At 29.6% G+C, this 26,317-nt stretch overlaps 1 protein-coding gene and 1 pseudogene across 2 annotated transcripts; both read left to right on the forward strand.

Moving 5' to 3' along the window:
* The first annotated feature begins 2,355 nt into the window (after positions 1-2,355).
* Positions 2,356-25,312, forward strand: LOC129981551 (BTB/POZ domain-containing protein 2-like). Of its 2 annotated transcripts, none has more exons than XM_056092426.1 (6): positions 2,356-2,376; positions 15,615-16,456; positions 18,186-18,503; positions 21,173-21,260; positions 21,395-21,541; positions 23,213-25,312. In XM_056092426.1, exons 2-6 carry the CDS (start codon positions 15,672-15,674, stop codon positions 23,369-23,371), a joined length of 1,497 nt encoding a protein of 498 aa, XP_055948401.1. In that variant the 5' UTR covers positions 2,356-2,376; positions 15,615-15,671; the 3' UTR covers positions 23,372-25,312. The 2 variants fall into 2 exon arrangements, with proteins under 2 accessions (XP_055948401.1, XP_055948400.1); XM_056092425.1 differs by lacking the exon at positions 2,356-2,376 and adding an exon at positions 14,050-14,192.
* On the forward strand, positions 9,465-9,581 carry LOC129982002 (U2 spliceosomal RNA; annotated as a pseudogene).
* Positions 25,313-26,317: the final 1,005 nt, after the last annotated feature.

Here is a 26,317-nt window from a genome sequence, read left to right on the forward strand (position 1 = left end):
TTTAATGAAGTAGTTATCCTCAAGAACATTCAAAGGCACGTAGAATAGATAAACGATTCTCTTAAGATATTGTATATAGGAATATTTTATTCCTTCCAAATTTCAATTGGCTAAGTATCATTGTTTTAATTTTAAGTTTCTAAGGTATACAATCTTTTTTTTAAAAAATACAACTCAAGATAATGAAGTAAATTCTAATTTTCTTTTCCATTCTTAAAAAACACTGTTTATTACTACATTTTAACAAACAAGTATTTGACAAAAGTTTCAGTTATAATTAGGTTTTCTTCTATTAATTTGATTAATTAAATTAAAAACAAGCATAATATAAAAAATAATTTCGCATCAATCCTCTGTCTTCCTCTTATTAGTGACCGCTTGGAATGGAAATAACAATAAATAGAAATATTACTTCTTTTTTTTTTTTCTTTTGTTATAGTTTGCAACTATGGATTCAATGAAAGAAAGTAGTTTTGCTTTGAAAGGAATCTCAATATTTGTTCAAAGATCAATTAATAATCGTGTTTTGTTGACGTACCATTTTAATAAAAGTTAAATGTTTTAGAAGACAGTAAAATAATTCTACTTTTTATGTAACAACGAATGTTTTTGGAGTCGTACAAATAAAAAAAAAATGGAATAAAAAATTTTACATTTTAAAACTGAGTTTGAAATAAATTCTGAGAATATTTAATGCTTACGGGAAAAGTTTTCTTTATTTTTGTAGATTATTTCCTTAGAATGAAAGGCGGACCAAACTTTACAAGCAAAGGGATCTAGTGCTTTTTAGATTTCACTGAAGTTGGGATGAGTGAATTTTATAAATATTTGTCAGCCTATTTGAAAACTCCAGGAAATTGGTGTAAGGAATTATTCCATGTTTAGAAGTAGTTATCGACGTAGTAAATTAATTCCACTTATGAAAGACATAAGTCTTCTTCTATATCCAGAATTACTGATATACACCTTGAATCATTTTTGAAATTTTTTTGTTTGTTTTTGTTTTCTGAAAGTCATAAAAATCTATTTTGCTAATACTTCGTGTAGGGCATAAACACTACTTATGTTAACAGAACCATAATAAGCCGTATTCTAAAATAGCCTGCAATTAACGTACTTGAAAGATTAAAAATAGTTTTATATCTCTAGATACTTTCTAAATAAATCTAAAGCATACATATAATAAACAAATGCACGCAAAATTAAAAAATATAGCTTATTCATACATTCTGGTTCAGCAAAGGTGAAGTTATCTTTTAAGATAATTTGTGGTGAATAGCATATAAGCCAGTTAACAACTACGCTACCCGAGCATATGCTTTTGTATACTGATTATGTTACTGGACTGCGAACCACAAGGTCCCAGGTTCTATCCTCGTGCATTACAAACCGCCAAAAATTAAAGAATTTGCTACGTATATTTCTTAGAGGAAAGAATAATTCACAAGTTCATAAAATTTGATACTTACAATTTCCAGTCTAATTTTAACAAAAATTTGGTTTAGTTTTCATCTTTATTTTTTTTTTATCAAAAAGTATTGGTTGCGTTTAAACGATTATAGTTACGAACTTAATTTCACAATTTTTTTAATTAAATATTGATAAAAAAATGTCTTTATTTTACAATTAATTTCTGATTTGCAAACAGGTCCTCTGATTCATTCTTATATACGATAATTAGCGAGTATTATAGTTTTGTGGCAAGATATATACAAGCTTCTTGATACAATTTTCTTACAATGTGGAAGTAGCAACGAAAATAATAAAATAATGTGAGTTCATCGCATAGCTATAAATCCAACATTTCTCAATGTTTAAAAATAATTTCTTGTTCATTCCCCTCTGAAGCAATTATCTAGATTATTTTGCACTAGACTACCATAAAAACATTTAATTCGAATTTGCATTATACTTAGTGCAAGATTCGTAAAAATCTATTTAATTTATCCGTACAGATATTATCATTTGTCGTAGAATGTACAGCAGCATACCAATAAAAATATGTTGCTGAAAAAATATAGAATAAATACACAATTTTTGACGTTCCTATTTGAATTTTTTACAAATATTTTTAAGCTCTAAATTTTTTCGAATAAATATATTTTTACAGGTTTTCCTCCGCCGGGTTCTTTTGATAATGGGTGTATGGTATGAGAACACAATCAGCAGGCCCCAGTAGGAAAACAACAACGACGCTTATTTACACGAAGACACTAATACAAAGGCGACGAGTACACAGACTACAATTCGGATCCGCAGTGATCGGCGTGGTTGATATTTTCTTGTGCTCTTCAAAATATGGCTATAAAATGAAAAATGATGGATAATTTCTGTTGAATGTGATGATCAAGTGTAGCTGAAACCCTGGAGTAACAGGTTTTTGAATTTTATTCCAAAATTCTTTAGCATCTTAGAAGTTTTTGACTTTCTGAAGTGTAGTTGTGGCAGAAACGCCCACTTGTTTGGGTAGCCATTTTGTTGTTTGTTTACCATTTTAGAAACTACTATCGATATCTGCGTTCAGTGCATGAACTATTTGCAGGACTCGGATATTGTTCTTATGTATCGAAAGATTTCTTTATTGTGCAGACTCTTATTTTGGGATTTTTTACCCATTTTAAATTCCAATTTATGGAAAGTGTCCATAAATGTGTTGAATATTAGTTGACAACAAAATTGTTTGGAAAATATCAGTTCTTTTTAGTGCATCTAATTAGAAGAAATTCTTGTTACACTTTTGATAGTTTTTTTGGTGCAAAAAAAAAATTGAGATTTTATTTGGACAGTTTTTTTTACATTCTTTTCTAATAATTCAAATTTAAAATTGGGAAAGCTTTCCAAACACTTCGTTAAAAGCTTGCTTAAGCTTTACTCTCTGTTGCACTAGAAATTTAGACTTTATGGGGGGAAAAATGGAATCAGACATAAACAAGACGGATAGGGAACACTTTGCTGATGATAGCGATATTCTAACTGATGATGAGAATTTATTTTACTCGCCAAAAGGAGCGGGAATGATAATCCCCGATACACCAACTCCAATAAAAGGATTTAAAGGATTGACATATAAAGACTTTAAAAAATCATCGGATTCTGATTCAAATGAGATAACTGAACCGTCAATGCAGACGGACTGCAAAATGCAAATGGCCACAAAACGGAAAAAGAAAAATGTAAAAAGGAAAACGGGGGAAAATCTCCCTAAAGATAAAAGACCGTGCATTCCTCGTAAAGGCAAAGAGAAAGAAAGAAATGATGGTATTGCTAAAAAAGCAAAGAATGTGGATGCAAGTGAAAACGAAATACCAGAGGAAAATAAGCAACCCTTTGGTCCACTGGGAATATTGGAAACATTTGAAAATATTATCAGTAAATATAGGATTGAAGGTAACGCGGCTGAAGAATTGAGAGACTTATTTTTGAAAGTTTTGTCAAATTCTTCAGCAACCAAAATGAATTCAACAGATGATAATCATGGACCAACAATCGCAAATGTGGTGAAAAATCTTAACAGTGATGGTATAGCGGGGGAAAAAATTCCATTAAAACCAGGTTTAACGTTTATTAGAAGGATCCAAGCGTCTAAAAAGCTGTTGGGGGAAGAAAGGAATCAAATTCAACAAAAAATAATTAACGCGAATGAAAACGATAATAAAACAACACCATTGCTAAGACCTAAAGCAAACCTGCCTACACTGGTGGTTAGACCAATTACAGAATCAATAGACTCATCGATTAAAATGAGAAAGACATTAGAAGCGAATATCAGCCCAAAGGGGATGGAAATTAAAATTATGGGTTTGAAGCCAGCAATGGGAAATGGAGTTCTGATTCAAGTTGAAACACCGGAAATGGTAACAAAGTTAAAAGATGCTATTAACAGTCATACAAATTTGCAAAATGTATGCAAGGCTACTACTCCACAGATAAGAATGCCTCAAATCATTATTTATGATGTGGAAAAGAGTGAGAGACCCAGGGAGGAGGAGGAATTGGATTTTCTCAATCAAATCAAGCTAAGCAATGACATAGTAGGGAATATGCGGGTTCTATTTAGGAAAAAAGGAAGAGGCAGCTCGTCTCACTGGGTTATAAGTTTGGACCCCAAAGCCTTCCGAATAATTAAAGATAAAGCAAGATTACAGTGTGGTTTCGGATCGTATAGATTTAGAGAATTTGTGGAACCCCTTAGATGTTTCAAATGTCTCAAATTTGGGCATGTTCGATCTAAATGTATGCAAAAAGAAGATAGCTGCTCCAAGTGCTTGGAAATGCATAACTATAAAAATTGCACAAAGCAAAATCCAGAATGCAGAAACTGTAAAGAATATCGCAAAAGAACAAAAATTATGATTCGAACGGATCATATTGCAACATCGGAGCATTGCCCTGTATTTATCAGGGAGAGAGCTCAGTTGATTAAACAGACGAACTATGTATAATAAGCCTTTCAATGATTACTCTTGGCGTGTTATTCAACATAATATAGGTCGGGGTAAATATGCAACAAAGGAACTCCCAAATTTGTTTGGGGACAATATTCCAGATGTTTACTTGTTACAAGAACCATATACAATGAAAGGAAAAATAATAGGACTTCCCCTAGGATGGAGAATAATTTCTCACCCTTACGGGAAGGCGATTATAGCAGTAAGAAACCAAGATATTTCTGTTTTGACAAGATTTACTAGCGAAAACATAGTAGCAGCCAATTTATCAGTGGGAAATAGTGAAATTACTATGGTATCGGCATACTTCCCACCGACTCACAATAAAGAAGAAATCTGCAGAGAACTTGGAAATCTGTTTGAACAGTTGGGGACATCATCCATACTTATTGGAGGAGATTTCAATCTCCATAGTCGACTGTGGGGAAATGAAATTCCCGATCATAGACCACAAGATGAAGCCGGCTCGTTTATAGAATTCATTTTTAAGAAGAACCTTGTTATTTGGAATGATCCAAACTCATTACCAACGTTTCAATCTGCACGTGGAAGAAGCTGGATTGATGTCACCTTATCAACTAAAGACCTGCATGACAAAGTAATGGGCTGGAAGGTAATCCAAAGTACTTTGAGTGACCATGGCTTTTTGGATTTTCAAATTAATATGGGTGGCAAAGTTGTTTCAGCAGAAAGATTTAAATTAAGCAAGTGGAAAATTCGAAAAATTAGTTTTCAAGTGGATGAAAAATATGCTGATATAAGAGAAACAATGCAAAGGATAAAGACTAAAAAAGATTTAGAAGTATGGGTAGAAGAATTTACAGAATTCATTCAAGGAATTAGCCAAAGATCGAACAGTAAAGAGACAAATCATCTCAGGGTCCCCTGGTGGGACACTGAACTGGAGAAACAAAGAAAACTGACAAGAGCCTTGCGGCATAGATACCAACGATGTAAAAACACTGAAGAGAGAATGAAGAGAAGACAAATTTATAAAAAGAACGAATCAATTTACAGAGGGATGTTAAGAAAGAAAAGTATTGATTGCTTTGAAAAAGTTATGTAGCGAAATAACGAGAATGAACCCTTTTGAGCTACCTTATAAATTAGCGGCAGATAAAATGAAAAGGAAAACAGTTTTGCACGGTGTCAAAAAACAGGATGGTACAAAAACCAAAAATACAAAAGAAACTATAGAAACTATTGTGAGATGCCTTTTCAAAGAGGAACAATCCCAACAAGAAAGTAAAAAGCAGAAGAAAATGAGGAAAAGTATTGAGTTATATAAAACAAAAGAAAAAGATAAAATATTTACAATAAATGAAATAAGAACAACGATTAATAAAATGGCCAAAAAGAAAGCACCTGGATTAGACAACATCCCAATGGAGATGCTTGCTGAAATTAACAGAAAGAATCCATTCATACTTTTAGAGTTATACAACAAGTGCCTAGAATTAGGTGCGTTCCCTAATCAGTGGAAGGTTGCAAAACTGATTTTAATTCCTAAAACTAATAGAAACTTAGAGGATCCTAAATCCTATAGACCAATTTGTTTGCTAACGACAGCAAGTAAAATCTTGGATAAACTGATAACTCAAAGAGTACAGCACTTATTAACGGCACAAAATAGACTGCATCATGATCAACATGGTTTTAGATATAACCACTCTTGTGAAACAGCCCAAAATGCACTATGGAGTAAAATAAAAGGTGCGATGAATCAAAAACTAAAAACAACAGTTATATCTTTGGATGTAGCTGGAGCATTTGATTCCATATGGAGGAAAAGCATTTTATATGCCCTTATAAAAATTAATTGCCCGAGCAATCTTTTTGAATTGATTAAAGATTACTTAAATGAAAGGAAATGTATTTACCAAGATGGAGAGTATAATTGGGAATTTATAATTGATAGAGGAGTGCCACAGGGCTCGTGCAGCGGACCGTTATTCTGGAACTTGGTTATGAATTCTGCATTTAAAATCAATCTTCCAGTGAACTGCTTTATGCAGGCGTATGCCGATGATGTGCTACTAATAATCTCGGGAAGAACAAAAGATGAACTGGAAATTAAAGGAAAACAAATAATTCATAGGCTAGTAAAATGGGGCAAAATTCATAAACTTGAGTTTAATGAAAGGAAAACAATTCAAATGCCTATTACATTTGGAGAACGTTTAAAATTAACAGATCCGCCTAACATAAAAATAGGCAATAACAATATAAATGTGTCAAATCAAATTAAGTACTTGGGAGTTACATGGGACAGTAAATTAACATTTACGTCACATTTTAATAAGGTCAAGAAAAAAGTGGATGTATTAACATATAAACTAGTGACAATTGCGGATAAATTTTATGGAAAAAGGAAATACCATCTAAGAAGAATCTACACTGGGGCCATTGAGCCATTTGTTCTTTTCGGGCACGGAGCATGGGGACATAGGCTAAATCTAAAGAAAATCAGAGAAACATTAAATTCAATCCAACGGCGCCCTCTCATCATTATGTCTGGGGCTTATAGAACCATTTCTACAGAAGCCCTTCAAGTGATAACGGGAATTTTGCCAATGGACCTCAGAGCAACGGAAATTTTCACTAAATTTCAAATAAGAACTTCTAGTAATAAAGTTAAAATAGGAAACAAATGCTTCAGCAAAAAAGATTATGAGATGTATTTTGACAAATTCGAACAACATCCTGCAGAATGGTTTATTCACGGTTTTCAAATTAAAATCCCAGATATGGATGGAATAGAAATTTTTACAGATGGCTCAAAAGATGAAAATAAAGTAGGAGCTGCAATAGTAGTATACTACTATGGGAAAGAGATCGATAAAAGTCTTGTGAAATTATCGAACCATGCCACAAGTTTTCAGGCAGAAGTGCAAGCTTTAAAAATGGCCATTGAATATTGTGAAAGGGTGGAGGACGGACAGAAGTGCTCAATTTTTTCAGATTCTCTCTCAGTCCTACAAGCCATACAATCTTCTCACAATTTTAATAAAGAAATATGGACGATACAAGAAAAGATAAAAAGTGTAAAAACTAACCAGTGGATAGAGTTGAATTGGGTTAAGGCCCATATTGGGATATATGGTAATGAAAAGGCGGATCAATATGCAAAGTTGGCGGCACAGAAAGAAGGTGTTGATATGGCTGTCCCCAAATCAAATGGTGTCTTAAAATGGGAATTAAGAGAAGAAATAAAGCTGCAATGGTTTGACAGATGGTAAATGTCCAAAAACGGAAGAGTAACTTTCGATTTTATTCCTAATCCAGAAATAAAAATAAGAAGATACCATCCACTGATAATTCAAATTATATCAGGACATGGGAGATTTCCTGCATATTTCCAAAGATTTGGAAGAATGCAGGACAATAAATGCATTTGTGGAGGAATCGGTACTGTTTTCCACTATTTAAAGGAATGTATTGAAATCTCGGAGTTAAGAAAAAATCTGAAAATTATAAATAATGACTTAAGTACAGTACTGATGGTACCAGGTAATCTTAAAACTCTGAAGGACATGATGTCAAAAATTGTCAGTTTTTTTACCAACTATTTGAGAGTTTGTAGATAAGGAAGAAGGACAATAATTGACCACTTTGTGGCCAATTACCTAGCGGAGAATGTCAGTTTGACAAATCGGTCAATGCAAGGATGGACAATACTCAAGATAGCAGTCGGCCACAACAAATCCTGTCGATACTGCTACGTTCAGTGGTGGCGGGGTGGTCGGCTGTACGCAACAAGAAGAAGTACACAGACTACAAATATTTACAGCAGAGACGAACACAGGACAGCACACAGTAGCACACTACAGCAGACAGTAGCCCGCAAGTAATAATCGACCACAGCACACGAAGCGGCCAGACAGAATTCAGCAGGAGAGGGAATCCTCGGTGTTTCGCTCTACGGTCTCTCCAACGGCTTAACTTCTTCACTGTCTGTTTAGCACACTCTCGCTTTAGCTGCCGACTCACTACTGCTACTACACAAAAGATACTGCTTCCACAGTAGACAACAGAATTCGGCACACAGCAGTTCAGCACTCGCTCCACGCAACGTCGGTACTCCGCTGTTTCTTCTCTATCCTCTCGAAAACTTGTTAATTGTCGGCGACTTCGACTAAAATTTACGACGACCATTCTCGACGACACACACGACAGCTAAAACTTGTACTTCTTGAGGAGAGCCCGCTTTAGCCAGAAGCTATCTCTTGTAGTGGCGGTAGTTAGATGTAAATTGAACTTGGCATTTTTGAATGACGGGACTTTTGGGTTTCTTGATAGTTGGCAGATGTTCTGGCCCTGCTCTGAGTAGAAGAGCAGTCCCCTGGTGGAGAGGGAGAGGAAGGTGGAACGCCGTCCAATAGGAACTCAGCTGCAGTGGGGAGGATGCGTTGGGTTGCAGTGCGGATCGGAGAGTGTAGGCGGCTAGGAATTAGTAGTACTGTTAAGGATAATTTATTGTTCGTTCAGAGCCAATCAGCATGCGTTTACAAGGGATGGAAGTGCGTTTGGTTGGTCATGACAGCTAGGAAGAGGGTAATGGTTTGATTTTAGAGTAACAACATGTTTCTTAGTCTATTGATATGGGGTTCAGGATTATATTTTTCAATTGTTTTTATAGCCTCGTTTGCATGGTTATACAGTTTATTGTAGAAGGTGGCTGTTATTTTCTTAATCGCTTGCTTAAAGGTGAGATACATTAGGGCTTTATATATTTCGGTACTGAGCATGGCCCATGTAGCACCATAAATTTTTCGAATTATCATGTTTTGCTGCCTCTCTAATATTTTAAGATTCGTTTGGGCTGTATGTCCCCAAACTTGGCATGCGTAAGTCAATATCGGACGCAAATAGGCTGTGTAAATAAGCATTTTAGTATCCCTGTCCATTTTAGAATTCCGAGAAATTAGGGGAAGTACTTGCGCGATTGAACTCGGAATTTGTCATTAACGTAGTGAAAGTGTGATCTCCAATTTAATTTTCTGTCCATTATTATTAATCGCTTCTCAGCCTTTTGGCTAATATCAAAGTGTAGCATCTGTTCTTATCAGCACACACGACAGCTTGAGAGGGAAGTCCTTTTATAGTTCCCGGGAGGCGGGGCTAGAACCTTTTAGATCAATCAGGCGTATCTCGGTTCCTAATGGACGAATCGACAAAATTCTCGAAGTTTCCATTTTGTCGCCAAATCCATCGGTAAGTCGCCAAATGGTCGTTAAGTTTGTTGCCATGCTCTGAAATCACTGGCTCGGCATCCGGCAGCATCCAATACGGATAACTGTAAATCAGTCTTTCTTATGATGACACTATTCTTGCTGAGAAGCAAAATTACACGTTTGTGACAATATTACTATTTTTGTCAACTATTGAAGAAATATCTTAGGATAGTTAAGTTACAGATGTTATCAACTCTTTAAACATTTAATTTGATCTATTTTACTTTTTTTTTTACTTTGAGGTACATTAATGTGCATAATAAATATAAAAAACTTTCCAAACAAAAATAATTTTAAAAATAAATTTTCTAGTTCGTGTTTTTATGAATTTAAAAGAAATTATTTTTATTAACTTCATTAAGGAAATTTCAAAAAATCGCCTCATTAAAAAGATGGAAACACATGTCCATATATTTGCACGTATGCTCAAAAATTAGAAAATTTCTTTTTATCTACGTAATATTAAACTAAATAACTATTATAAACTTTAAGAATGAATTTAAATCTGAAACCAGAAGAAATATAGCAATATATATATCTATATATTCCTTGAAATTTACACTGTTTTGATTTTTTTTAATTGCATCAACTCATTTTGTGCGAAAGAATTTGTTGGCGGAGATCAAAGTAAAAAATACGGATTAGTATCATAAAAATAGTTGATCTAAGAAACAAAAAGCGCCGATTAAAGAAATATGTTTAATTGCATATAAATAGTAGTTTGTCACCCTTCCGAGTTTCTAGTGCTTTAATGCGATTTTTAATCACAAGACAGCGTAAAATTCCATTTTGAATAAAAACTCAATGGAATTTAATAACAACATCTCAATTAAACCAGTTATTTCAAAAAAATACTACTCTTAGCAAAATACAATTTTATTCTAAGTCAATATAAAGCCATTACGTCCTACGTGGGTAAGAAAAACAACCTATACTCCCCTTTTCAAAGAAAGACCCCTCAACGTGAGTGTCATCACAATGCCCCATGCCTAAAGGAATCCGCGGGACGACGGATTCTATGACATCTATAAATGACCGTAAAACCGTTTTTTTTTTTTTTTTTTGAATTCATTGTATTGATTTATTGTATCAATCTATCAAAATATCAAACCTTGCATGGGGAAAGAAACACATTAAAATACATCTGAAGCCTTCTTCGAGATGTATACGACCTACGTAATAATTCGTGCAAACCCAACTTTCTTCGTCACTGATCACACTTTGAAATCCGTGCACAACGATCTTGAAGATAGCCAGACAATACGTCGAAATACGAGTACGCTTAGAGGTTTAAGAAATAGAAAAGGTCTATTATCCTCCATAACTGATACTGCAGCTCTCCTCGAAATTTTTGCTGCAATACTTCTGCAATTGCTATTCTAGGATTTATTCAGAAGAAAAAACAAATAAGAGAAAGAATGTAGAGTTAATAACGCGATATTATTCCTTCGATTTTTTTTTTTTCACTAGTTTTAAGCTTTATTGAAATAACTTCCTCTGAAGAGTTAACAAAATTCGTTTTCTTTATTGTGCTTAGATAATCTAATACTAAGAGTATCTAACCGGCAAAATATGGTCGAATTTTATCCCTATTATAAAATAGTTTTCTGAATATTTCATATTATATACTTTGGTTTGTATTTTAGTCTTTTCTTTATTATATCATCGATGATAAAGATAAACCGATAGTTTAATTGGATGGTTTAAAGATAGATTTTTAGTTTTGCACATTGTTGCGTCGATAACTTATAAATCTGTATCACAGCTAAGTCGTTACTCTTAATATTCAGAAAAATACCCAATTATGTCGACTGTAAATGTATTAACTCATGTTCTCTTTAACGGACATTCACTTTAGAGTCCCCAATACAGAATGGTCGTTCCAAAACAGATCATTTTTTAATACACAAGGAATAGGAACACCCATATAAACAGGGTCTTCTAAGAGTCCTTAGGCAATACAAGTTTTGGACATCCCATTTCTCCTCTTTAATTTCCTAAGTCAGTTATTTATTGCTCTTAACACATTAAGGACCGCAAAGGAATCTGTAAGACATACACCTGAAACCGCACGTTTCTGGGCAAACTTATACGTTCTAAAATCTTCATAACTTTGTTATTTATGAAGAATAACAGACGGATCACGAAAAAACTCATGAGCAGTCCGTAACAAATTGGGCCCTAAACACAAGAAAAATTGTGGGTGGTCCTGAATGTATTACTGGAGCTTTACAAATAGATTCCTGATAAACTGACAAAACATTTGATTACGTGTTTCTGTCAAGAGAGTTGATTTCAGTGTTTCGCACTTTTAATAAAAACTTAAGATTTCAATTTTAAAACCATCTTAAAAGAAGTAATAATAAAAATTTTGAAAGCAATGAAAATAATATTAATTATGGAATCATATTTTTTAATAATAAATTAATAATTTTTAATTTTTAAATATTAAAACTTGTAAAAGATAATTAAGAATATTAGAACTTAGAAGAACTTAAAGAATATTATATTAGAATATTTAAATGTTATTTGATTTCAATCTGAATCTCCTTCTTGAATTGCACGATCTTTGTAAACTAAATGAAAGCATAAAATTAATATGCTCAGAAAATAACAGATGAAAAATTATCAGACATATCCATTTAGGACTCCTTAATATTGCGGGACAGATAAGCAATTACCTAATTTGATATTTGATGATCCGGCTCTGTGCACAAACGAAAGATACAAAATTTTCAATAGTTTCTCCTTAGACCAATAGCAGGACCTGTAATCGCTAACCTATAATGTTGATAGACCAATAAGTAGCTACCTATTTTGCATATTTGTTAACCCGGCACTATAAACAAACGAAAAATACAAAATTTGCAATAGATTCTCTTTTGACCAATCACAGGAATCAAGTATTCTATTTCCGTTGTAATGAAGAGGAGATTGAATTTTCTGAAGTGGAGAATTACATACCTTTGGCCAGCATCATTAAACGTCCATGCATGCTGGAAATTGAAATTAGGAATGTCTGTCTCAAAATTGTATGTTAATCAAGAAATATTTATACATAAAATAAGCAATTGAAAGAGACAACACTTGTATTTCAATGAATTAAGAGCTATGCAGAATTAAAAGAAAATAGCCTTCTGCAAAATAAAATTTGTATGCTATATGAAAATAAAATCAAGCTTTTTTTTTAATGGATATTAATATTATTAAGTGTATTGAATAGTATATATTTGCTATATCCTTTTTAGAACTAAGACGAATGCACTTTGATAAAACCGCAAGCTGTTTCGAAGTGGAAAAATGTCAACAAAATAAAAATCGAACTCGAGATTTTGAAGAATATCTAAGTTTCAAACCTCCCCGAGTTTTGAAAAACGCATTTTTAGAATAATGTCTATCTGTTTATCTGCTAACAAAATAACTCAAAAATTATTTGAGTTGGATAGGTGAAATTTATTTTAAGGATTCTAGACCAAATTTTATCGAATTTTGAACGAAATCTTCATTTTCATTCATTGTAGACATAAGAATCAGGGATTTATATTAATCTGGAGAAATTTACCCATATTATAGAAATCTTATAACTTTTAAATCACATGAATTGGCCCCATTAAATTTAGGAATCATATTGGGAATTAATCTGTCTGAAACAGGCAACTTGTTTTGCATAATATTGGAAACTATATGTATAAAGTATTGGGACATATAATTAAAGCAATATAATAAAAGTTTTACAATTTATGTTGTCTATGCTGTAAAGCAATATTTCCCAAAAATGTCCTTCCCCTCCCCCAATTTTAAAATTTTTACAATTAGTATATGAAATTGTGTACTAATTTCATGCAATTAGTGTGTGAAATTAGTGTATCCTTTCATTCAATTAGTGTATGAAAGGATTGGAGGGTCTGTTCTTGGAAATTAAATCGGCAAAAACTCTATTTTTTTTTTTTTTGTATTGAAAAAGAATTTTTCATGAATATCAATCGATCGATCGAATTTGTATTCTTTGCCAAAAGGATTCTTGCTTCAAAATTTGTAATCAAGAAAAATGTGAAAGTCAGTAATGGAACTACAGTCCTCTTACAGTATAATTCATCTCACTATTTATTTTTTATATTATACACAAAATAAAAGTTCATAAAATATTCATCTTTAAATTTCTTTCCCTATGTTTTTAATATAAATCGTCAAACCTGTATCTGTAGATATTTCGAAAAAAAGATGAATTCTCTATTAATACAAAATATTGTTCTATATTCTGAATGCAGTATGATATCACAAACACATTATTATGATATTGTTGACCATTTTGGACTATTAGTGATGTAACAATATTTAATACATAATTCAAAATGAACTTCGAAGAGTAACGAAACTAAAACGTTCTTTCTCTGTAACTGTCGCATATTTGCTGTCGTCTGTATTGCATTTTGCATTTAAATTTCTTCTGTCAAAAACAATCTTAGACTGTCATATTTTTCTGTTTGCAAATTAGAATTGTATTAATAAGGTTTGCAGAAATATAATGTTTTATTATTATTTTTTTATTTTTCTAAAAAAATTTCACTTCTCGAAAATAATAGCGTGAGAGATATTTACATTGTATTCCCGTTAACATTATTTGCGTTGTTTTATATATGTTTCCATTTGAATTCTAAAATTTGCATGAGAGTTAGTTATTTTACAGTTTTCTTATGTTTTCAAGGAAATTTTATGCTATATTTTTTTCCTTGAATTAGATTTGAATCTTCCTTATGCAAACTGTTGCGTTTCCTATTTAGGAAGTTGTTTCATTTCTTATTAAATATGTTCACACTTGGCGAAACCTTAAACTTTTTTAATTTAGCATGCTGTATTTCAAAAAGTACCTCGCATTATTCATAAAGAAATATCTGTAAAAAAAAATCATAAATTTGCCGAAAGGAAACTAAGAAAAAATTGTCATTGTAATCAGTTTTATCTTTTTCTTGTAAAATTTCAAAATTATTTTTTTTACCCATTGGAATATCGATAATTATTTTCAAAGTAATAATCATGTAGTACACCAGCTGTTTTTAAAATTTCTTATATTAATCAGTTTGGCGAATTTTGATAGCCTTGGATAGAATTTTTTTTTTCGCTTTAGTATGAATTTGTTTCCCGATTGTTCTGCTTTACCTTTTATTCATATAAAAACGTAGAGTATTAATACTTTTTTTAAACTTTTAAATTAATAATAATGAAATTCGTTATAACTTTTAATAAAAGTTCTGTTATGCATTACATGAATTATTATTGCAAGTAAAAATGTTAATGCATTATTCATGTTTAAATTTTGTTCTATCTTGGAAGAGTATTTTGAATCGGGATTCATCAGTAACTTGAATATTTTTTCTAATATCTTGAATTTTTACTTCAAACTTTATTATTATTATTATTTCTAAATTGTTGTTTGTTAAATGTCGCACCCTATGACTACTGTATCTATTTTATTTTATTCTACACATAATCAGAAAAACTGATAAAATAATTTATTTTAAAAATTATTGAATGCACACACACAGAAATTATATAATGTGTGAATTGCACTGTTTATTTTATAATATTTACTATGCATTTACTGCATTTAAAGTGCTATGTATTGTTTATTTATAAACTATTACCTACTTATTTTATTAAATTAATTCCAGAATCATTACATTTTTAAAATTTTTAATTATCATTCAAATTATTGAAATTGCTTATTGAACTCTTAGATATTTAAAATGAATCTTAATTGACTTTCCATAACTTAAGAAATGTTTTCTCTTTCTGTGATAATTTAAAACCTTATTTTCCTTCTTTTTTTTCTATTGCTATCCCCTTAGCTTCAATGTAATCAAATTCTCTATTAAGCTTTAAAGAAATTTTTTAATACATTAGATTTTTCTGCATAAAATTCTGTTTATTTCAGATGTTTAAAGTTTAATTGTGCTGGATCTAGAACAACGTATAAGAGAAAGAACACAAAATGTCTTCTGGTATTCCTAAAGCTTTACCTAGTAATGGATCACACATGTGTTCAACAGAGATACAAGAATTACCAGTTAATATTCCTGGTAATCAACGTGATAGAGAAAGTGCTAATGGTCGGCGTCCAACAGAAGAAGCATCAGTAAGTTCTCAAAGTGCCACAGGAAATAATGCCACAGGTTACTCAGGTCAAGTCTTGTTTAATTGGCAAGCTTCCAAAGTTACTGTAAAAGACAGGCTTGCATTCATTTTTAACAGAGAAATTCTTAGTGATGTTCATTTCATAGTTGGAAAAGGAGCACAACAACAAAGAATTCCTGCCCATAAATTTGTTTTATCTGTTGGAAGTGCAGTCTTTGATGCTATGTTTAATGGGGCAATGGCAACAACTTCTGATGAAATTGAGCTTCCAGATGTGGAACCAGCTGCTTTTTTGGCCCTTCTAAGGTTTTTGTACTCAGATGAAGTGCAAATTGGGCCTGAAACTGTGATGATGACTTTGTATACAGCTAAGAAATATGCTGTTCCTGCACTAGAAAAAGCTTGCGTTGATTTTTTAAAGTCTAATTTGAGCAGTGATAATGCATTTATGCTTTTGACTCAAGCTCGTTTGTTCGATGAACCCCAATTAGCTGCTTTGTGTCTGGAAACAATCGATAAGTATACGTCAGAAGCTTTAGCAGCTGAAGGCTTTACAGATATTGATCATGAAACTTTATGTGCTGTTCTGGAAAGAGATACATTAAGGATTAGAGAAGCAAAATTATTCAATGCTGTTGTTAGGTATGTTATATTTCATTTATTTCTTTTAACTATTTTTTTATAATATTTGTTACATCATGCAATATATATATATATATATTATCAAATAGTGAATTATTTGATTGCTACTCTATAATTATATTAGAGAGATGGAGTAATTATGCATTATTTATTCACTAAATTATGATGCCCAGTTATCAAAAAATCATGAAGTAGTGAGAAGTAGTAGTGCTTAGTGAAGTAGTTTAACTTAGCTAATGTTTAAGGTAGGAGTTATTTTTCTAATTATTTGTGTAGACAATATGTGTGAAGCTTGATACTTATCTTTATACTCTATTAATAAGTTCTCAATGTAATCTAATTTCAACAGAAAAGAATTTATTTCAAGCATTCATAATTATTATTTTGTTTAATTAAACTTTGTTTAAAATAGGAATTGTTTCATCTCGTATAACTCTTTTTATAGCTTTTACAGACTCTGGTAGCTTTGTAAACATTGTCAAATTAAACTGTCAGTGTCTGTTGGAAGTATATCTGCTCTTAAATGAAAATAAATATATATCTTTAATTATTTATAATTTACCTTTTATAAAATACTTAGTGGCATAAAAGTTTTTAAAAATCTTGTATCTTTTCAATTTTTTGTAGGATTTTAAGAACCGACAGCTATTTAATATATTTTATATTGATTTTTTTTAATCTAAATTTTAAATTCTTCCATTAATTTAACTATGCTTAATCAAATTAAAATATGAAAAAAAATCTTAATTATGTTTAAAAAATTAAGTTTTTATATGAATTTTATAAAACCCTTCATTTTTAATATGCAATTTTTACTTTCTATTTCTATAAAGCTTAGTGACTTAAACAGTTTCAAGGAGAAAGCTTGCTATTATTGAATGACAGTTGTATCAAAAGATTATACCACAATGGTCTTTACTTCATAATCGTATGCTGAAGAACATAGCCTTTTGGAGCTTTTAATTTACAGTTGGATATATCTGGTTTATATTTTTGCAAGATTTTTATTAATGATAAGCTGATAGTTCATAGCTGATATTCATTTCTGAAGATTGTTTTGTGAATTTTTGATGGTTGTTTTATGGTTATGGCTAATGGCTGAAGTGGAAGATTCTAGTTTCTGTTTTCCATACCATGACTGCAATACATCTAATGGGAATTGATTACAACTGTTTGTTAATGTTGAAATTCAACAAATACTACATCAAACAGTGCTACTTATTTGAGTTCTAGTTATATTAAAATCCTCTTTTGCAGTTATATAATGGTAATTTTGTGATGAATTTCTTATTTTAAAATTGTGGTTTGACGGTATTGGCAACCCTGAATATTCAAACTTTGCACTGTACAATTTTGCATTTTTCTTGATTTTTTATCTTTTAAAAGGAAGTGTCCCTTTAAATTTCTGTATATTTTGCTCTCTTAAGTTTTGATTAAATACTAAATCGCTTTTATTAACCATATATGTCAATAGCTTATGAAATTAATTTGAAATATGTTTCTACGTTAATATTGAAAGTATTGCTTTATATAGCGTTATAATGTCCAGTGAATATATTGATTAAATGTTCTCCCATATTTTTAAAATAAATCAGATGAGAGGAAAAGTAGAGAGTATTGTTTGATTTATTTTTCATAATTTCTGAAATTTAATAATTTTTTTCTGAAATTCTTTATTGGATTAATTAGTAAATCCACACTTGATTATTTTTTGTTTGTTTCATTTCAGATGGGCTGAACAGGAGAGTATTCGTCAAAATTTGACTGTAAATGCAGAAAATCTTCGACTGTTATTAGGACGAGCACTTCATTTAATAAGATTTCCAATTATGACTGTAGAGGAATTTGCAGTGGGACCAGCTCAAGCAAATATTTTAACAGATAAAGAAATAGTTTCTTTATTCCTTTATTTCACTGTTAATCCTAAACCTCCTATTAATTTCCCAGATGTACCCCGATGCTGCATTACTGGTAAAGAGCAAACTGTTTGTCGATTCCAACAATCAGAAAGTAGATGGGGTTATAGTGGAACTAGTGACAGAATTAGGTAAATTGCTTTATTTTTCAGAAAAAATCTTTCATTAACTCATCTTGCATACTAGTATTATGTAATTATTGCAGATATTGTCCTTTGATTGACAATAGTGAATTATTATGGCTTTATTGCACTATTGCTATATTAGTTATATTTTCTTATCAATTTTTACAGCAAATGACAACTGAAGTTGGCTGTGTAGAAACCTTAAAGGGACATCATAAGTGATGGATTATATTATGCTTATATATTAAAATTTCCAAAAAGAAGTGAAATCATTTCTTTCACTTTAGAGTTAAATTAACATAACAAAAGACCATCATTAGTGTTTAAATTCTATGATGATGTATTGATTCTTTTAATTATATTAGAATGACTTTCAAGACTATTTACCTAAATATATGATACATTATAAAGTTTTCTCTATACTGCCAATTTGAGTTATATTATTTTCAGACTTATGTGACATGCATTTTGATATCAAAGCATTAAGGGCTATTATGTAAAAATACTTTTGAAGAGATTATAAAATACTTTAAAGTAATTTAATTTCTTTTTCCATTTAAATAAAATAGTATGGTGCTTATCCATCTCATTCTCCTTCCTGAGCTTTGTAACAGTTTTTTTTTTCTGGTGGGGACACAAAAATCTAGCACCTTCATGAACTGCTGTCAGATTTTTTCAAAAAAAAATTATGCTAATATTTATTTAATTTTCATTTTTTTTAAAGGAACATTGAAGTTAATTCATATTACTCTGAAATGAAATGTAAATTTATATGCCAGAATAAAAAAGGCATTATAAGATATGACATTTTTTTTTTTTTTTTTTTTTTTAGCTTTTTAAAATTACAGTTGAATCTTTCATTCATACTGACAATTTAGATTTGTTTATTCCTAAGAAATTGTAGACTTCATAATAATTTTTTTTAAAAATCCTCCTGGAAATTTGTCCATTTAAAAAAAGTTTTGCACCCCATGCATAACAATGCATGAATTAGCTAAACTTTTCATTTATATCATTAGAAATGAAATTTAAAAAAAATAAAGCATTTACTGGAATGGAAGCTCAGTTCTGCCAGGCATACATGCAGATATTGGTAACTTATTATATGAGGGAGAAGTTATAGCTCATGAATTGTAGCTGCTCAAGCATGCATGATATCAATCAAAATTTTTTATATTCTCGATTTAGTTTCTGTAACCTCTGTTGCTGTAAAAAGATTGAAAAGGAAACATCCACCTTCAGAATTTTTTTCTGATAATTTTACTGATAAATTAAATTTGTTGCTGATTCATTAAATACCTAAGTATACTTTTTTTTATAGAACAAGACCTACTTGGATGAATAGATTTTAAATTATATAGAAAATAAGAATTACAAGGTGTCTCCTATTCTACATTATTTTAATAAAGCTACTTAAGTTTAGCATACTATTTTGATAAGCAATTAATTTAGAATAATAGCACAAGTTACCTAATGTTGTAATATTACATATCATATTTTTATCAGAATATTTCCAATGAAAACTAATTATGAAGACAAAATGATTTTAAGTTAAAGATGAAAATCTATCTATTAAATCTCAATAACCATCTTCAATTACAGCTATCATAGGATTTTGAATGTATTATATTCTTTTTTGATTCTACAACATGATACATGTTTGATAATAAAGTCTACAAACAACTGAAACAATAAATCTGATTTATAGAAAGAAAAAAAAATAGAATTTACACATTTTGAGAATGATTTCAATAAAAAAAAAAAAAATGGAATATAATTGTTTGGCAGCAGCTTATTTTATCAGATGTAAAATATTGTCTACTACTTTTATATTTATTTTATCAAAATATCACATGCAAACAAGGTTGTCAATTAAAGGATATTTTTTGCATTTTCTGAAAAGAAATATTTTTATTTCAGAAGCATTATGAAATGTATAGTATTAAAATGTTTCAGTGCAAAATAAGTAACATTATTAATCAGAAACAGGAAAATCATCAATAATCACTTCTGCATAGAAAGAAGCATCTGAATAAATGCCCAAAAATTATATATATTTTTTCAAATATTTCTAAAATGAAATTCTTGTAAAAAATAATTGGTAAAGAAATCTGTCAATATATTTATCAGTTGCAAAGTCTTTAAATATATACATCTGTAACAAAAATAAATAAAACAATAAACTGATATTTACAACTTTAAAAAAACAAAAAAACAATGTTTAGCAACTTTTGCTGAGGCATATGGCTCAATGCTGAGCAATTTGCTGCTTTGTATGAAAACTAGTTAACAAGAAAGAGATAAATGGAAATGCATTGTGATGAAGCATGGATTTACCTAAATGACTATAACAAAGCTAGATCCATTGACTGTAAAAAACACAGAGAAAAAAATATACAAATCTGATTTTGTAAATGCAAAGAAAGTTTCAATAAGGGATTTATGCTATTTTGAAATCCTTTTTGTAATGAATAGACTTATTTCATCAAAACATTTCTGAATGTTTTTCCTTTAAGATTTAGTGCATTTTTGTAATAGATTTTACAATAACATTTAATAATATTCATTAAATAAGCTAATTCAAAATACTGATGAACTTTAAATACATATTATGCTATTAATAATAGTTACGAAGTGCAGTATGATGCAGTGAAATTATTAACATTTTCTTTTAGATTCATGGTTGACAGAAAAATTTATGTTGTTGGTTTTGGTCTTTATGGATCTATTCATGGCCCTTCTGATTATACAGTTAATATACAGGTAATCAACTGTTTTATTTGCTTTCAGTTTCATCAAATTTCTAGTAATTTTTGTAAAAGTTTATTTTGAAAAGAAGAAAAAAAAAACAGTGATTCTTCCCATATTTTTAAAATTCCTTCCTTCTTGTTGCTTAGATTATTCATACCGGAACCGGAAAACTCTTGGGTACAAATGATACAAGCTTTAGCTGTGATGGTTCATCCTCCACATTCCGAGTAATGTTCAAAACACCTGTAGAAATCATACCAGGAAATAATTATACTGCATGTGCAACATTAAAGGTAATATTTTATGTATTTTTCCGTGGTGAAAAGAATGTTGTTGATAAGAGAATTTGTTAATCTAAAATGTGCGTACAATTTTTCTGTTGAACCAGAGAATATTTATTTGTTGTAATTTGGAGTACAAGTACCATTAGCCATGCATGTTTCTTACTAAACTTTCTTAAATAATTATAATAATAAGCACAAAGTGCATCATTTTGTGTTTGTAAAAACGTATACAATATGTATTTTAAGTTTCTTTGTAATCACAAGTTGAATCCAATTTGATACGATGATTTTGGTGTGAACACCATATATTAAAATTTATCTGTCAAGTTTGATGGTTTTTTTTTTTTTTTTTTTTTGTTCTAGCCATGTTTCTTATATCATTCACATATACATTTATAAGTACTTTCATTCATTTTGTATAAAGTATCCTTTTATAAGACTTTGGAAAATAATTTAAGCTAATTTAACTTTTTATATATCTCGTAATATTCTTACATTAAATATATATATAATTTCAAAAACTCTAAACACATCATGGTAAAAATACTTTGAAATTGATTTATCTCTGCTTTTCTAAAAAGACTTTGTGCTTGTATTTTTGCTGTTAAACTGTCAATCACATTAAATTAAAACAACTGTTAGCACTTATTTTTAGAATAATTTATTATATCGCCTGAAAAACAGTAAATTTTAAACTTTCCAGCTTAATATAACTATGTTTTATCTTCATTCTTTAGATTGTATCATGTTGTGCTGCTTAATTTCAACTTAAGGCTGTACTAAAAATAAAGAAGTTGTCTCCTTTTGATAGTTTGATAATTTTTGATGGAGATGTAATGTTCTTAGAATGCTTTTGTTAAAATTTCTGTAACTTAATCATTTATCTTGTAGGTTTATAGTTCATTCATCTAATGCTATCTTAATTTTTTAAAATTTAATTGTTATTTTTTACAAATATGAAACTGGCTGTTAGCTAATTAATTGTATCATTAGCTAATTAATTTTAAGTATATCATCAAGTTAATTAATTAAATTGTTTCTAAAATTTGAGTCCTGTGTCATATAAATTTATCAGATGCATGAAAAATTCATAAATCTTTTGTATGTAATGGAAATATAAAATTTCAGGTAGACTTTTTCTAAATTTATTTGCATATTTTCTAAAATATGTATAAGGAATTTTCTAGTGAAATTTCATAGCAATTTCATTTAAAAGCTCATTTTTATTTATTGAAAACGTTAGTTCTGTCATTCTTGTTGAATAAAAATATTATTTAAAATAAAATCATTTCATATAGATCCAAGTTGCTGATTGCAATGTTTTGTAATTTTTAAAAAAATTGGAAAAATTAGCTGGAAAGCATTTTTGGAAAAATTAACTGTTGATTTTTTTAAAAATCATTTGTTACACATTGTAACTCTTTAAACTGAGTTTTTTTTAAAAAAAATTGCAATTGATATTTTTATTTTGATTACATATGACATTGTAGGTAACATTGATATTACATAATATTGTAGACAATAAGAGAATCTAGTTGCATTATAATGCATATTTTATATGAAAGCAATGCATTGAAAGTTATGTATTGATTTTTAAAAAATGGATAAGAAAATATTTTCATCTCTATAAAATTAGCTGTAGCACAGCAGCTAATTTTATATAATTTTTTAACTTTTCAGGGTCCAGATTCTCATTATGGTACTAAAGGACTAAGGAAAATAACACTGGATTGTCCTAGTGGTGGAAAGGTTACATTTTTATACACTTATGCTGCAGGAAATAATAATGGAACATCTGTTGAAGATGGTCAAATTCCAGAGATTATATTCTATACATAAAACATTACAATTAAAATATGAATGAAATTAGTATTAAAAGGTAAATTTGTTCTGTCTACTTAACATTGTAAGAAAAACAATCAAAAATAGTGTGCCAATGCAAATATGCAACACTGTTGAAATATTTGTATTTCAAAGTTACTCTGCTATTAATAGGAGAATAGATTGCACAATTTTTTTAATGTTGGTATGAGGCCATGTTTTATTATATGTAGTAAATATGAATTTATTTGTTGGCTGGAATAAATATATTATTTAGCATTTAGAATTTATATATTCATTTTATGTAAGTATTTAAAATACTAAAATTTATTATAATATTTCACTGCTTTCATTTCTTTACATTTTTATTGTACAGAATATATATATATGCAATTCAAATTATTGCACTTTTAGTTTATACATATCTCACTAAACAAAAAAGGCCAGTGTGGGGTGTGTGCACGGATGTACGAAAAAATCCTCTTATTTGTTTTATGTACCTATTTTATACGACATGAATAATCCATTGTATAAATTACTAACATTTCCTCATCATCATTATGCTCTAAAAGAATACTGATGTTGCATTTCTGGTGCTAGTGCGCAATAATGTGATGATTTTGATGTTTCATCTTAAAATATTTTGTTTTGGATCTGAAATAAAAAAAAAGTTATATATCAAATATTTTTATGTTCTTGTTGATAATTTCTATCAGAATTGTATAGCTATATTCATTGAATTGCATTATATTAAATGCCTTTGAGTATTCTTACATTATAGGTAATGTTATTAGATACATTGTTATTCACTGGATACAAAAGCTGATTTTGTTTTGAGAAATTAAAGAATAAAATAAATCAATTGCTCTTTCTGAAAATTTAATCTGTAATTTTGTATAGTTTTGTAAGTGTTATTATTTGTAATTATTAAAATCGGGTATTAAAAGGTTGCACTATCTAGAATTGTATCTGAGAAGAGAAATACAAATGTTAAAGCATTGAGATTGTATTGTACTTATTGATTTTTAATACTTCCTGGAGATATTTAAAAAATTTACTTCTCCTTAAGGAGATAGCAGCCATGTTTATATGGATGGTTTTGATTCTATAATAATAATAATAAAATGATATATTTCTATGATTTAGAATAATTTGTTATATTGTTTTAAAGTTTTCGTTATACTCCAGGATGCATAATGGCTTGTGGATATTTTGTCAGCATTTAAATATTTAAATCCTAAGTATGTGAATGTTTCTGTTTCAATGCTGATAGACTGTGACAAGTCATAATGCATCTAACTTCATTATTTATAATAAGGATTGTCTCAATTCAAATGGTGAATACCAGCCATTAAATTCACTCGTGATTTTAAAAAAGGCAATGGAATAATCCAATTTTAGAGATGAATATTTTTACTTTGAGCACTTTACAATCTTGAAATATTAACAATCTTCTAAATATGCATCAAATTTTTCATAATTTAAATAAAAAAATAAGATTCTAAAATATTTCACCACTTCTCAGATTGCATTAAAGAAAGTTGCAAATCTGTATATTTTCTATTTATTTAACAAGGATTTATGCAAGCATGTCACTGAATTTTTGGGGAGTTCATATTCTATTTTAGAGTAGAGTCAAGAAAATTCACTTATTTGCTTATGAAGTAATTACTTTGAAGTACCTTGTAAAAATCTACAAAAATTACATTTGAAATTCTATAATTTAAATTTCACACTTTTACAATGTTTTATGCAACATGTTTATCTCTACTACAAAGGACAATGCATGTGTGTGCACTGGCTTGTAAGATACACCATTTGATGTAGAATTACTCAATTTGACACAGATATATAATTTAGAAAATGCAAATGAGCAAATCAAAGTGGCTTTAATTAAAATTAAATATTAAATGAGATTTTTACTTTTGCTGCAATATTGAATAAAACTGATTTTTTTTCGGCATTTAAAAAGTTGTCTTTCTTGTGATTTAGTTACTATACAATTAATTTCTTAATTATATATATATTGCCTAATCAATGATAGATTTTATTACTATTGAAAAATGTAAACTGTTTTCATTGTTCAATAAAATATTTTACTGAATTTTCTTCCATTGTTCTAAACTAAAGAAAGTTTCTATCTATTATCTACTAGTCACCTCAGGTGACCAGCTAGTTTGTCAGGAATATTAATCTTATTTGATTTTAAATAACTCATGCCCATGATTCTGCTCAACTGCCTCATATTAAAGTTGCATTATTTTAATTGCCTTAGTTCTTGTGTACATGAACCTTTCCAATGGAAACACTACCGTAACATCATAACAAAAATATCTGGTTAATTTATCTTCAAAATTTCACAATATTATAATTTTTTTTTTTTTTTTTGTCTTTAAAACTACACTGAAATTAAACAGAATTCTTCTTTAGTTTTAAACATTTGGAAAAAAAAAATCATGCAGTTAAATATTTAATGAAACATTAATGTAATCTGTTCTTAGAAATCAAGCACAAAAAAATGCTACAATTGAGCAAAAATCTGCACAACTATTAAATTAGAATCATTAGATAAGCATTTTATTTATTTAATTAATTTTTCAACCATGTAAAATTCATTATCGTGCAATAATATTTTGTAATGTTATCCCAGAAAAACGTTAAAATTCAGCACGATTTTTCATTAATTGAAATGTTTTAAAAATCGCTCCATTTCCACCCTCCAAGGTATATATGTACTGAATTTCGTAGCTATAGGTCAAACAGTCTGGTCTTGGTGTCCTTATAGATACAGCACACAAAAATTCATATTTATTGTTAATTGTGATGCAGTTTACTTGAGGAATTAGTGATATTACATAACCACAAAATACATGTATCTGAATAATCTACTCCAAATTGCACCATAAATTTTTAACAACACTTTAATATGCACCTTCCCAATGGGATTTAATCCCATTAGGAAGG

Source organism: Argiope bruennichi, chromosome 8 (assembly GCF_947563725.1).
Source record: "Argiope bruennichi chromosome 8, qqArgBrue1.1, whole genome shotgun sequence".
NCBI classification, from domain to species: Eukaryota; Metazoa; Arthropoda; class Arachnida; order Araneae; family Araneidae; genus Argiope; species Argiope bruennichi.

Bases quoted from the DNA above. Each gene is read 5' to 3' on its own strand.
- LOC129981551 (XM_056092426.1), top strand. From the start codon at position 15,672: ATGTCTTCTGGTATTCCTAAAGCTTTACCTAGTAATGGATCACACATG. The intron at 16,457-18,185 runs GTATGTTATATT...GTTTCATTTCAG, and splicing joins TTATTCAATGCTGTTGTTAG to ATGGGCTGAACAGGAGAGTA. The intron at 21,542-23,212 runs GTAATATTTTAT...TTAACTTTTCAG, and splicing joins CTGCATGTGCAACATTAAAG to GGTCCAGATTCTCATTATGG.